Source organism: Ailuropoda melanoleuca, chromosome 3 (assembly GCF_002007445.2).
Source record: "Ailuropoda melanoleuca isolate Jingjing chromosome 3, ASM200744v2, whole genome shotgun sequence".
Lineage (NCBI taxonomy): Eukaryota > Metazoa > Chordata > Mammalia > Carnivora > Ursidae > Ailuropoda > Ailuropoda melanoleuca.
The window spans coordinates 90222420-90237116 of NC_048220.1; the positions used below are offsets into that span (position 1 = coordinate 90222420).

General features: G+C 42.2%; 1 protein-coding gene, 1 long non-coding RNA gene and 1 pseudogene across 7 annotated transcripts in view; 1 reads left to right on the top strand and 2 right to left on the bottom strand.

Annotated features, from left to right (window-relative positions):
- LOC105237334 overlaps window positions 1–6789 on the bottom strand; it is a 97873-nt gene extending 91084 nt beyond the window's left edge. The window contains exons 1-2 of one of the 4 annotated variants that reach the window (XR_855904.3): window positions 6557–6789; window positions 5132–5254 (exon numbers count right to left, since the gene is read on the bottom strand). This is a non-coding gene — a long non-coding RNA (uncharacterized LOC105237334). The remainder of the gene's footprint in view (window positions 1–5131; window positions 5255–6556) is intronic. The other 3 variants (XR_004624220.1, XR_004624219.1, XR_004624218.1) reach the window with 3 other exon arrangements.
- A 14-nt stretch (window positions 6790–6803) lies between these two features.
- The window catches only part of PANK3 (pantothenate kinase 3), a 24933-nt gene continuing 17039 nt past the window's right edge, over window positions 6804–14697 (top strand). For all 3 annotated transcript variants that reach the window (XR_004624217.1, XM_002918611.4, XM_034656756.1), the window contains exon 1: window positions 6804–7216. Coding sequence is in view for 2 of the 3 variants with exons in the window: in XM_002918611.4 (XP_002918657.1) it covers window positions 7189–7216 (28 nt within the window). In the remaining variant the exon portion in view is untranslated. The remainder of the gene's footprint in view (window positions 7217–14697) is intronic.
- Window positions 11623–11928, bottom strand: LOC117801562 (annotated as a pseudogene).

Sequence of the window (14697 nt, forward strand, 5' to 3'; positions counted from 1 at the left end):
CTCACTGAGAAGGGAACCAGACTCAGGGCCCAATCCCAGGACCCAGGGACCATGACCTGAGCTGAAGACAGACATTTAAAAGATAGAGCCACCCAGGCACTCCATTTGTTGACATTCTTAAGAGCATGTATCATTAACTGCAATTATCTCACTTCTTTATCAGTAGACCCCTTGAAAGCAGGAATCCTATCAGCCAAGGTCACTGCAATATCCTCAACTCGTAGAACAGTACCTAGAATACATTATGTGCTCAAAACATTGGTGGGTAAGAATGAATTGTCATTTTCCAGATTTGGAATCCAAAGCTCAGATAATTTAGAGGACTTGCTTAAGTAGTACAGTCAAGTCTGACTGATTTCAAAGTCCATGCTCTAGACCTGTATTGCTCAAAGTAGCTGATCAGTACACTATTTGTTACTGGTCCAAGCCTAAGCCAGTGACAGATTGGTCCAAAATGTAAAATAATGAAGGGCTACCTTCATGGAGCATATCTCGCTATGAAAAGAACACCAGCTAAACTAAAAACAGTGCGCTCAGTGAGGCAGTTGATATACATTCTGCTGCAATCTCCATACCCCACTGGGAGCTAATGACAGTCAGGGGCAAGCACCCACCTGTGTGCCACACTTTGCCTAGCATTGCTCTGGTCTGGCCACCACCCTATACTCTTTACTCTTCCTCATCCTTCATTTGATGACTTCATGTGAAGCACTTGGTTTATTCCTGGCTCCTTCCTTCCTCTCATCTGTGGGTTTGTGCACAGGAAGTGTCTCATAATTTATATTGTAGATAAAGAGAATATTGAAAAGGTGGGTGGGTTTTTTTTAATCCTGATTTTCAAAGTGAGTAAAAAAAAATGTTTTTGGATTATTCCCCAGTTTTGGAATTTTCATAAGGCCCTAAGCTCCAGAAAACTAGCTATTCTTGCTGGGTAATTAGCTAAGCTCTGTCAAAGCCCTGATTTCCAAAGTAGAACTGTGCAAACTATTCTTATCCTATATACCGGCCTCACAGCCTACGGCAGTGATAACCTCAAAAATCCTACAATGCAGGGGCCTGTCCTTACCTGCTCTTAGTCTCTTGTCTCATTGGTGCAGAGGTCCCTAACCAACCTCCATTACCACGGACTTTCTACCAGTGCTTTTACTTCTAATCCCACCAAATAGCCCCCCTACACACCCACCCACACACGCACACAAATACCCCACAGCAACGTAGTGTGCCAGTAGGAAAGCCTTCTTCATTCATCCAATGGTCAGTGAGAGCTTTCTATGGGCCAGGAACTGTGTTAAGAGTGGAGGAATAGGAGCACCTGGGTGGTGTAGGCAGTTAAGTGTCAGACTCTTGGTTTCGGCTCAGGTCATGATCTCAGGGTCCTGGAATCGAGCCCCATATTGGGCTCCACACTCGGCGGGGAGTCTGCTTTCCCTCTCCCCCTGCTCGTGCTCTCTCTCTCTCTCTCAAATAAATAAATAAAATCTTAAAAAAAAAAAAAAGAGTTGAGGCTTAAAGAACGGAGTCCTTGGGGCGCCTGGGTAGCTCAGTTGTTAAGCGTCTGCCTTCGGCTCAGGGCGTGATCCCAGAGTTCTGGGATCGAGCCCCACGTCAGGCTCTTCTGCTGGGAGCCTGCTTCTTCCTCTCCCACTCCCCCTGCTTGTGTTCCTTCTCTTGCTGGCTGTCTCTCTCTCTGTCAAATAAATAACATCTTAAAAAAAAAAAAAAAAGAATGGAGTCCTTGCCCTCTGAGAGCTTTCTGAGCTGAGTGAGGAAGTCAGACTAAATGTGATACAAATAGTCTCATGATGAAAGCTATGAACAAAGTACTCAAGTTTTACAAGAAAGTCAAACAGACACCCTAACAGAGTCAGCCTGTGTGCACTAGCAAAGGAAAAAGGGACCTTTACACTAAGGCTCAAATATCAGCAAGAATGCTTTGTCTAATAGTCACTAACAAGGCCACGCTTTTGCTCAGCTACTTTGTTAAGCACTTTAGATGCTGGGAGTCACTTCATCTTCACAAAGGCTGAATGGCATGAGAGCCTTTTTTATCCTCCTTTTAAAGATGAGGAGGCCAAGACATAGATAGGGAAATGACCACTCCAAAGTTGCACAACCAATAAAAGATCAAAACCTAATCCTGCCTAATTTGATGCCTAGCTTTTACCATTGAACTCTACCCTAACCTGGTCAAGGCCTTGACAAAACACAGTCTTGTAGGTATCCCAGGCCCAGCAAGAGGCTCAGCTGTAATTAGAGGTGCTCCTGATTACACACAGTGTGAGGAAGTCCATGATGGCTCCCAGGCCATACTCTCTCCAATATTAACCCCATAAAGTACAATGATTCACGCCTACTAAGCTTCCTTTGCTGTCAATAATTACTGGTTGTTGGAAGTTTCTAGAAGGCTGAGAGTCTCCAGGTTGTATTTGAAGGACTTGGACCCAAAGTCATCCAATTTATTTATTTGTGAGCCACCATTCTGTGTCAGACCCCATGCTAAGCTTGGGGATACCAAGCAGAATAAGTCACAATCCTAGCCTTCAAAGAATTCATCTGGTATTGAAGGAGACAGGCAAGTAAAGGGATCATTATATTACTATGCAAAGAGAGGCAAAGAGAAGCTTGTGCAGGGACCAGAAGTAGCACGGAGGAAAGGAAGTCTTTCCAGAGGAGGGGATTTCTGGGTTGGGCCTTAGAGTATGAATAGGTTTTCAATGGGAAGTCAAGAAGAGAGCCTTACAAATACAAAAGGGGTAAAAGCATCAGGCAGTAGCATGTATTCCATTTGCTATAAGCAGTTTTCGTCTTATCACAGCATATAATGAAGGTACATGGATGCAAGGGATGCAGCTAAAGAAGTTTAGAGCAGCCAGTCATAATGAGTCTTATATCCTAGGCTAAGGCCTGGGATTTTATCCTTAAGACAACATTGGGGGAGAGACATGGTTCTAAGCCCTGAAGATGATACAGTCCAGTTTGCTCTTGAGAAAGCTCACTCCAGTATCAGTAAGGAGGGTACATGGAAAAAAGCCGGTCAAGAGGCAGGAAGGGCCTTTAAGAGTATACATGGGAGATGTGGAGGCTGGTGCTTGGATGAAAGCAGTGAGGTTCGACAGGAAGGAAGAGACACAAGGACAGCAGCGAGAGGACTTAGTGACTGGTCAGATGTGGGCTGAGAGGAGGCAAGAGGAGTCCAGGATGACTCTCAGCTTTCTGTGTTGGGCAAGTGGGTAGTTGCTGTCTACTTGTTTACTCTCTATGTCCCTCTTGAAATGTAAACTTCAGGAGGGTGGGACTTTATCCTGTTCTTCACCATACCCCGAATACCTAGAACGGTGCCTGGCACCCCGTAGGAGCTCAGTAAGCAGTTAAATGCAGTTCTCATCCCAGCACTTCTCTCCATCTCTGCTGCCACCACACTGAATCAAGTTCCCACACAGCTCCCAGAGTGCTCCTGGAGCCCCTCAGACTTGGTGACTGCTTGTGCGGGGGCCAGGACAGTGAGGGAGGAGGCTGGGGTGACTAGCCTTTCCATTTCTAAGTCATGGCACCTCTCTGGTCCACCCATTCTCCACAGAGCAGCCCAAGTGGCTTTCTAAAATCATAGAGGATGTCAATGGCCTGCTTAAAATTTTCCAGGGGTCCTCAAGGCCCAGCGCGCCTACTTCTCCAACTTCACCTCCAGTCACCTTACTCCAACACACTTTATTCCCAACTGCCCATACTCTGTTCCTCAAGCCAAATATACCTCCAGTGACAGTCACACCTCTGTCTTTCCCAACAATTTGCAAGGATTCTAGCTCATACACTACCTTCTCAGAGAGGCCTTCTCTGACTATCCAAACTAAAATAGAGCCTTCCTTCTCTGCCCTAGCACATCAACCTGATAACTTCTTTCACATCACTTATCACAGCCTATTCTTGTTTGCTGATTTGTTGACTTGATAATTATTTCTCTCTTTTTCACCTCTCTCTCTTCCCCTAGCATATATTCCAGTGCCCAGAACATAAAGCTCAATTAACATTCTTGGGTAAAATTGTGCCTCCACTATTATGATGGCGATGTTGATGCTGATGCTCATACAAATGATGCCCTCCCACAGTGAGATGCTGGTTTGCGTTTGTGCACCCAAGGCCTGACTGGAAGATATTCTTGACCATCTAATTAGAGACAGAATCCATTGTCACAAGCTTGGTCTGGGCTTTGAAGCTAGGGTGGGTGTGTGTGCGTCTGTTTACTTCATGCCAGGAGACCTCATAATCATCAGTAGGTACAATCTACCACCTGCCTCCATGGATACCCACTCAGTAAAAGCAAAATGAGGATGTGGCAGTTCTTCTCTATTCCTTTGCAAGATAAGGTGAATGTATTGTGTCTTGTAAACTATAAATATTGAGACAGGAAGACAGTCTCTTGGCCCCTTCAGATATTCTCCCCCACTCCCACACTGGCTCTGCTGGGAGGGGTTTTTAGGCCATGCTAGAGAAGAGAGAAAATGCAGTTACCCAGAAAGTACTGGAGGGGGGAATTGGGCTGACAGCCAACAGGGACTGCAGAACAAAGTTTCTGGTCAAAAAGTGAATTAGGATAACCTATTAGTTTCAATAACAGTGGGAAAAACCTAAAGAAAAGCACAGTTGAATACATCTCATAATGTTCCTGAAAAAGAGACATTTTTGTGAACCTCAAAAATCAGAAAGGGAAGAAACCTCAATTGTTTCATTTTAAAGATGGGTAATCTGAAACCCAGAGAGGAGAAAGGACTTTCCCAGGATCACACAGAAATTCTGTGGCTGATCTAAGACTAGAATTCTCATTTTTCAAAGTCAGTGTTTTTCTGGCACATAACATCACCAGTGTAAACCTAACTTTTAAACTAAATAAAGCTAAGTCATTCATGTGTACACTCATCTCCGTGTCCCAGAAACTAGCAAGTACCTATGTCCAAAACTCACCCAAATTTTATGGCTTCTCATTTCTAGCTCTCCTTCCTCTTGGTCCATGGCCAGTCTATCACAAGACACACATATCACTTCCCCTTTGATTTCCAAGCTGATGCTATCAGAAAGAGGCAGGAAATAACCAAAAGATATATGCTGGTAGAGAGCAGGGTGTGTACACGATACTTACAAAAACAGCAGGTGAACCCATATTAGATACTGAACACTCTTTGAAGCCATGTCCAACCGGAAATCATGACTCTCACCCAATAAAACTGTGGGCAAACAGGACCATTTGAGAACATCTACAGTTCTGTATGGGATAGAATGGCAAGAAGGAAAAAAAAGAGGAAAAGAAGGGTAAGTCTACCAGTCATGGCTCAGAATTACATGCTCACATATCTGGGAACTCAAAAGAATGTTTCTATAAAAAACATAAATAAAAATATATATCTAAACCACAAACGTGGAACCTGGGGTCAAAATAACAAAAAATAAGGTACCACAAAGTACCAATTAGACCTGAGGTCCAATCCTAAATAATTACCTTAGCCAAACAGCATAGATAACCATTCTTCATATTTACAATAAGGATAACAATAGCAATAATAGACATAGTCATCACTTACTGATCACTACCCATATGACAGGCAATGAGTTAACCACTTTATAGCTCTTCTTTCATCTAATCCCCATCCCAATCCCATGGAATGTAGACATCATTATTTTCAATGAGAATCAGAGAGATGAAGTAATTTGCCCAAATTTATTGCCAAATTATAGGACCAAGATGTAAATTCAAATTTGGAGTTCTTAATCATTATATTTCAAGGGGTGATTGTGAGGATTAAATCTAAACTAAAATTTTAAAAGTAAGGAAAGCACCTTGCAAAGTGCCAGCTCTCAGTTCATGCTACCGGTAGTTAGTTCCCTTTCCTGTGCCCCTATTCACAATCCTTGTCTCATCCTCCACAAGAGAGGGACAGTAAGGCTCAATGGTCCCTGGCCAACTCTCAAACCATCTGAATGGTGGCCAAAGTCACTGAATTCCTTGTCAACTTACTGGGGGACAGATGTGGAGGGGTGGAGGGGAGGCTAGGAGAAGATCCTTCCTGTTCCATCTAGAAAACTCAGAATCTAGGAGGCATAGGGAAAGGGGTGGCTGCACGGCCCTGAGGGGACCACGGAACTGTGGTAAAGAGCACATGTCCTGCAAGTTATTTAACTTCTCAGATTCCACCCCATCTTCAAAATGAGTGAGTGATAAGGATTGTAAGGCAGTTTACAAGGATGCTTAACTAAGTAATTCCACAAAATGTGCTTAGCACAGCGCCTAGGACATGGTAAGCATTCAGTGTTAGTTATTATTCTTATTGCCATTATTTTTTATTATTCCAACCCCAACAACATTCGAGGTGTCTCTACTAAGCCAAGGGGTACAGTTCTGAATGACTTAAATTTACAAACGCATTCAATGGTCGCCCTACACGGCGGCTCTACAGCCCTGCATTTAGCGCTTTCCATAGTACAATGACCAGGTTTTCTACCTCCGGGGGAAGTCCGCGACTTACAGAACAGCCACAACAGAGTCTACGCGGAGTACCCTTCCCCTCACCTTTCAGTGGCGGGGAGAGGCCTGAGCCCGCGACTTCCACAGCCCGCCCATCTCAGCCACCATTGGTCGCCTCGTCGCTGGCGTGATTAAGGCCCTTCCCCCTTCTCTCTGGGACCACGCTGAGGCGATCTCCGGAAGCAGAGGGGCCTCAAAGGAGGGACCGCGACGCATCCTGGGCTTTGTAGTCCGACCCTACAGCTGCAGCCAAAGACCGGGGCGACAGAACCCGGAGAACTACAATCCCCAGCAGCCCTCGGCCAGCGGAGGGGCGGGGAGCTCGCGTCACGTGGGCTCTCGGCCTGGGCGGGCTATTTCTCATTGCGGCGGCGGCGGCGGCGGCTCGGGGGACCGGGGCCTTTTGTTTGGAGCGGCTGCGGGGGGGCCCCGGAGCGGCGAGGCCGGCGGCCTTCCCCAGCTCGCTTGGTCCCGGCACACCCTCACGGGGGTGGGGAGGCCGCCCCGAGGGCCGGGCCTCGCCTCAGGTGCCGCCGCCCCGCCCTAGGCCCGCCCCGCCCGGCCTGAGGGGAGGAACCGGCTGGGCCTTCCCGCGCGGCCCAGGCGCCTCCGGAGTCGCCGCCACTACCGTGCGTGCTCCGGACCCTAAGCTACCCCAGGTTCCTTCCGCAGACGCCATGAAGATCAAGGATGCCAAGAAACCCTGTAAGATGGGGGCTTGGGCCTGCCGGGTTGGGAGAGCACTTTGGGCCCCGTGTGGAAGCGCCTCAGCTGAGCGGCCTCGTTCCCGGCCTGTCGCTCCTCGCCGGCGCCCAGCACGGGATGGGGGCGCAAGGACCATTTCAGCATCGGGATGGAGGCTCCCTCTCCATCCTCCTGTGCGCGCGTGACAACGCCTGCCGCCCCCTGGCCCTTCCCTCCCACTTCCTCCTCGAGATTTGGGACGCGCTTGGGGGAATTTTTGATTTGGTTTTTGCCAGGCGAGACCGGAGCTACCAGTCCACTCCCCTAGTTTCCCCTGAAGTCGGGTTGAAAATGGGTGTCATTTGCGTGGGGGCATTTGCCACCCCCCTTTTTTTTTTTCTATTTCTTTTTTTTTTCCCCCCACTAATTTCTGTGCTTCCAGCTTGTGTCCTTGAAATACCGGTCTGTTCCAGGGAGTTGTCACTGCTGTTACAATTAGAGTCTTTTTAAAACACTCCTGTAACCTACCAGTGGGTAATTGCCTTGGCTTGTTTTTGTTTAGAATAGCAACTGGGTCGTGTTTGCTTAAAAAAAGAAACAAATAAGAGGTAAAAATCACTGGTATTCCCGCCACTGAGAGCTAACCACTATTAATATTTTGGTGAATGCTCTTATTAGAGGTTTTACGACTATATATGTATGTACTTTTTAATGAAGCATTCTTTACATGTTTTAAGAGAGATCAACTTTCATTTCCTTTTTATTTTTAGCTTTTTAAAACCCTTTTACTCCTGTAAATAGTTTATCACTCATTATTTTCCTACTTTGTAAGTACATTCTCCCAGAGGAAGTAGGAATGTGGGAAAAGCATGGTTATCTTAGAATTGTATTGGCATTTCACAGTCTTTGGTGTCTCGTGTGATCTTACAGTTCTAAGAAATCTGTAGAAGGGAGCATTGACACCTTCCTTTCTGGCCCTTCAGGATTCTTGTAACCGCACAGGAAAGGCAACATACCAAAGCACTCTGAAAACGACTAATTATTTAAATGTGAGGTAATTTGGTGTTAATTTTACAGATGAGGAAATTGAGTTTATTTAGCCCCAGAGTAACTTTTCCAAGGCTGTACCAACCAACTCTGTGCTAACGAGGTTCCCTAAGTCGACTGACTCATAGTTCAGTGTTCTTTTTTTCTGCACCCGTAGGGGTATAGTTTAGTCGAAATACTTAGAGAAACACAAACCTTTCTGATCTGGTGGTTTTATCTGCCTGCTGGAAAAAAAAAAACATTTTAATGATAATTTCTTGTGATAACTAAAGAGTTCTTGTTCAAGGAGTCTATAAAATAGTGATGTGAAGGCTTAAGTGACAGTACTATAGAATCACTTCTAATTTTTTTATATTTGCCGAATTAAACTAATCTTGAACAGATGCAGTAATGTAAAACATTTGGACATCTTCCCTTAACACATGTGTTTTCCCTGCTTGTGTTGGAACTTCCATTTAGTAAAGTAAGTTTAACTATGACAAGCTCATATGCAGACTCTTAATGGTATTTTCTTTTTGTCATAATAGTGATTTGATTTGTTAGATTTAGGCACACTTGTAATCAGGTGTGAATGCCACCTCTGTCAAAGGTGTTTCTGCAAAGATATAGAACACCTTTTTTTTTTTTTAAAGGCTTTATTTATTTGAGAGAGAGAGAGAGAGCACAAATGGGGGGAGAGGGAGAAGCAGACTCCCTGCTGCAGAATAGGGATCCTGATGTGTAGGGCTCCATCCCAGGAATTTGAGATCATGACCTGAGCTGAAGGCAGACACTTAACTAACTGAGCTGCTCAGGTGCCCCAAGAACACCTATTTTTTAAAGTTAGTTACTACTACATTATGAAACCATTAATGATAAAAGAGCCATGCTGAAACACTAGTCAGTTAATATGATTTAGAAGTCTAAAGTAACATTTCCTGTTTCTTTCGTATAAAAGATGACATCATCTGCTTTGTTCTTTACAGGAAAAGTAAAGAACATCTTGTTTTTGTGTGTGAGGGGAAGTATTTCAATTATGAATTATAAATATATGTAACCAGAAAGTGTTATTTCTGTTTTTAGCAATATTAACACTCAGATTACCTAAAGGTATATTTCTGTTGTTTTTGAGTACTTGTGTAGGGGTTTTTTTTGTAATTATAAATTTAGTGAGCACTTCATTATGTGTAAGGCACTATCTTTACATGCATTGCTGCATTAAACAAGTGGCTTTGTCTGCACACTCTTCCTTACATTTACCTAAGTGTTAGAAAGCATTGCTTTTAGATACAACACTAGTATATTAGGAAGTTATAAATCAAATGCATGTGTTTAACCAGAAAATAAGGAATTAGTTTCATCTGCTGGATTGTATAAGTAAAAGGTTAGCATTTGAAATATGTGTTAATTCAACTCCAGGGGAAGAATGAAGTCAAACATTAACCTTATGAAAAATTTTTGCTAGTGAAAATATGGAAACCTGAAAAATGGCAGTGTGTGTTTGCTTTACGTAAACTTAAATATTTCACACTGCTTAAATATTAGATATTAAAAAGCCAAACAGTCATGGGTTCCTCTGTACCTCGGCTGACAGATGTCTTAAGGTATGTTCAGCCTTTGTTTTGCTTACCTTAATGGCATGTAGCCTAATTAACAAGATGATAGTAAAAGATACATTTTTTTAATTTGATAAGATAAAGGTTTTTGAGTCTCTGCTTTGCTAACCCAAGCTGTTACCTGAAGCTTTTGTCAAGAGCAGAGAGAAGTATGTGGTATATGTGTATAGTTTGCTTCTATATAATTTGATTGCCCTGTTTGTAAATTGAATCATTACTTAAGAATTACCACTTCCGTGGGCCCCTGGGTGGCTCAGTTGGTTAAACATCTGACCCTTGATCTCAGCTCAGGTCTTGATCCCAGGGTTGTTGAGTTCAAGCCCCATGTTGGGCTCCATGCTTGTTGTGGAGCCTACTTTTAAAAACGAGAATTATCCCTTCCAATAGATAATAAGGTGCAATTGAATATGATGGTTTCTGATATTCCCTTAGATGTACCTAATTTACCGAAGGAAAAAAATACTTACCTAACACTCTTTTAAGGAATTGTGATACCAAATGTGTGAACGTGGTTATTTTCTTAGTCTGTTTCAAAACACCAACACTTTTATTTGGAGTGATTATTGGGAAGAGCAAAATGAATGTCTTTTATGCAAGAACTTGAAGCATACCTGGAATTTACCAGTGCACATGCCCATTTTAGAATTTTGCTTCTTAAAATAATCTGCTAATGTTTTAAACATTTTCATCATTTGGTCCGTTTTTCTGCTACAGAACAGTTAAATCCTAATTTGGCATAGGATCCCTTTGGTTTGAAATCTGCATGGAGCCAATAGCAGTTAAACAGTTCTTTAATGTTTCTTCCCCACCCCTTTACAACACCTAGCAAGACACCAGACTCTTATAACACATTTTGTTAGAAATCAACAGTTTGCCCTGTGGCAAGATAGATATCTTCTGCTAGATATCAAGGGGATTGGACTTGGCAGGTTTCTTCATACACAGTCTACCTGGTTAGAAAGATAATTCTTGGTAACATTTTATGCTTATGGTAATTCTGGTTATTTTTGTTACTGATGGGGAACTAATGACAGTTCTGTTAGGCTCAGCTGAGAAACAGAGTAGGAGTTTTTATTTTTTTGAAGGCCATATAGATTTTAGGAAAGTCTGGAGAAGGCAGTACGTATTTCCCATCATCAGAGTACTCATTTGTATGTATGGAATGTGTTTTATTTTTTAAATGTGTTTTTGGTTCATTTTTATCTTGGCAGTGGAGAGTTTTACTATCAAAGAATAAAAAATGTTGAGGTTATACACAGTAAGTAGCCTGCTCATGCACTGGTGACCCAACTTTTAACCTGTCTCTTGGCTAGAAGCAACAAAACTATAGGTGTAGATACTTACCTGATTTTGTAGGAAACTGATATTTTTCTTACCTCATAAGCTATTAGTGGACCTGTGGTTGTACTTAATAAACCTTATATTTGCCTCATACTTAGAATTGCAAATAAAGTTTGAGTTCCATGTCCCTTTCCCCCTCCTGTTTTGGTCAGTGACAAAATAAGTTTTGTTTTTTTTTTTTTTTAATATACTGGAAAATGTAAAGATTGGTAATCAGACCACTTACTAGATGATAGGAGTGGATCATAATTAAGAATTTGTGTTTTCTGTGGATGCACCTTGCTGGCTCAGTTGGTAGAGCGTGGGACTCTTGATCTCAGGGTTGTGAGTTCCAAGTCCATGTTGGGTGTAGAGATTACCTAAAAATAAAATTTTTTAAAAATTAAACTTTTTTCTTTTTTCAAGTTCCAAAGAGGCTTTATTACATACAGAGGGGAAGGGGGTTCAGTCCTTCTTGGCTGCTGCTTTGCCCATGGCTGCCAGGACTTTGCTCATTTCCTCTCTTTTCCTCTTGGCACAGATGTGTCCCCCCACCTTGTCTTGATGAAGTTAAGGGCACACTTGTTCTTGGAGACCTTGCGCACACTGCTCGAATGGGGTGAAGTGGCACACCTCTGAGATCATGTTCTGCACAAACTTGGTGTGCTTGGTGAGGCGGTGGTGGTGGCGGCTGTGCCTCAGCTTGCTCACGTTCTAAGTCACTTTGTGGCCCTTGTTGAGGCCCACAGCCATAGGGTGGCACAGAGCCATGGCTGCTGCTCCTCCATGGCTTCCGCGGCAGAGGGCCCCATACTTTTTTAATGTAATTTTTTTCTCCCCCTCTGGCATAAGGAAATGAATTCCAGAACTCTACTGAGTTAAAAGGTTCACTATGCCAAAGGTGGCTGTTACAAATTTTTTCTTTGGAGTCACTGGCAAGGCTGAGTTCTTTCAGTCCCTACCTTCCTGATTTTAGGAAAAAAATTGTCATAACTGAGATTTACTAAGAAATAGAAAGGACATGTAATGTTCTAGTTTGCACATGATTACTGAGAAATTCATCGTCTACAATATAGCATCTCTAGTTACCCTTCCTTTAAGAGCAGGTAGCAGCACTACAAGAACAGACGTATCTCGTAGACTAGATGTGAGATGAGTCTTGGGCTTTTTGCATTCTTAATTTTAAAAACCTACCTCTGTAGGCAGTAACCGTTAAAGAAATTGTACAGTTTTTCCAATTTAATTTGCAGTTATTTCTATCTTCTGTTTCTCTAGTCCACTGTACAAAAGTGGGTCACACAAAGATTTAAAATTGAATGGTAATATTGTTTCATGAGTTTGTGGTTGTTACTTTTTCTTTTTTTTTTTTTTTTTTTAAGATTGATTTACTTATTTTAGGGAGAGAGAAAGAATCTTCAAGCAGACTCCCCACTGAGCACAGAGCCCAGTGTGGGGCTTGATCTCATGACCCTGAGATCATAACCTGAGCTGAAACCAAGAGTCAGACAATTAACCAGCTGAGCCACCCAGGCACCCCTGGTAGTTGTTATTCTTTATGTGTTACATGTCATACATATCTTACAATATTCTTCAGTAATTAATGTAATTTAAAAGAAATGAGGGATTCGATATACTGTAATAATAAAACATAGCTTTGTTTTCAATTTTTTATTTTACTTTTTTGAAGTTTTCTTTTTCAGGTAAGACAGGTTTGGTTGTTCATGCAAATATATCAACAAAATCCTTTTTTTTAAGGTCTTATTTATTTACTTGTCAGAGAGAGAGCACACAAGCAGGGGGAGTGGCAGGCAGAGCAGACAAGGGAGAAGAAGCAGGCTTCCTGCTGACCAAGGAGCCCGGTGCAGGATTTGATTCCAGGACCCTGGTATCATGACCTGAGCTGAAGGCAGCTGCTTAACTGACTGAGCCACCCAGACAAAAGCCTTTTAAAAGGAGAAGCAGTGGAAGGTTTTTGTTTGTTTTTCTTTATCATTTTAATAGTAATTATACCTAGAACTAGTTTCTCTCCAGCACCCTAGATTTCACAAACAGGATTTCATTCAGTGAGCCTTTTTCTACTGCCTATTCCAGGTATGTATTTTGGAATTGGCCCTTGACCCTTGGGGTCAAAAACCTTGGTGCTCCTGAATAGCTTTAGAAAAGTAGAAAATTTCTTATTCTCCAGTATTTCATCTATAAACTTCAAATATCTTCCTAGGCAGTAAGGTTCTTTCAAAACTTAATTTATGGTTTCATGTAAGAATTAAAAGTTCTTCACATAAATGTTAATTGGGTTTTTTTTCTTTCAAGAACAGCAGTTTTCACATTTTATAAACCTGGGAGGAGACAGGGACTTCTGACTAAAAATAAAAATATCATGATCTTTGAACCTCGTAATGTTTTCAGCATTGTAGTTTGCTCTGACATGACATTTTTATTTGTATATGTATTTTGACACCTGACAAAGACAAAGAAAGGGAAACTATAAACTTAAACAATTTTTGAAGTATTTTTAATTTTGGAAAATAAAGGTTTTTAGCTTAATCTTACCTTGTAGAAATTTTTCTATCCCAAAATGCACTTTATGTGGCAACAGTGATTTGCACACCCACTCCCATGAAATCTAGAATCAAACATCAACCGAATAAGAGAAATCGAAAAAAAAAAAGAGAGAGAGAAATCGGGCGCCGGCGTGGCTCAGTCTGCCTTTGGCTCAGGACATGATATCAGGATCCTGGGATCGAGCCCCACATCAGGTTCCCTGCTCAGCAAGGTGTCTGTTCTTCCCTCTCCCTCTGCCCTTCCCCCCTCTTCCCCCCCTTTCTCTTCTCTCAAATAAATAAAATCTTTAGAAAATCATTTTAGTTATTTCCTGTTTTATCTAAAGTCCATTGAAAAGTATCCTAATTACATACTTGTTTAACAGATTGGGAAAATTCTGAACATGTCTCTTGGCTTATTAGATCAGTAGAACTACTCCATATTGTTTTTTCTTTCAATGTGTTGTCCAAGCAAACAGTTGCTGTAAATTTCCCCTCTGTAACTGTTAGTATTGGTGCTTGCTACTAGGGATTTAAAAATTGAGAAAATTGGAGTCTGTTTCTTTTACATTTTAGTTGCTTATAAAAATCTGTAGGTGGCACAAAAGTGTTGTGCCTGTTTGGGATCTTAGTGCCCCCTAGGTTATGGTCTTAAGTCATTTTACTTTTTTTTTTTTTTTAAGAAGTTTTTGTTTTCTTTTGTTTGTTTGTTTTTTTAAGATTTTATTTATTTATTTGACAGAGAGAGACAGCCAGAGAGAGGGGGAACACAAGTAGGGGGAGTGGGAGAGGAAGAAGCAGGCTCCCAGTGGGGCTCGATCCCAGGACCTTGGGATCTCGCCCTAAGCCAAAGGCAGACGCTTAACGACTGAGCCACCCAGGCGCCCCTAAGAAGTTTCTTTTTTAACACTGTCTTTAGTGTAGATCTGTATCTGGAACTTGGGTTTCAAATACAAAAACAAGTGAGCTAAAAAAAAAAAAAAAAAAAAAAAAATTTTTC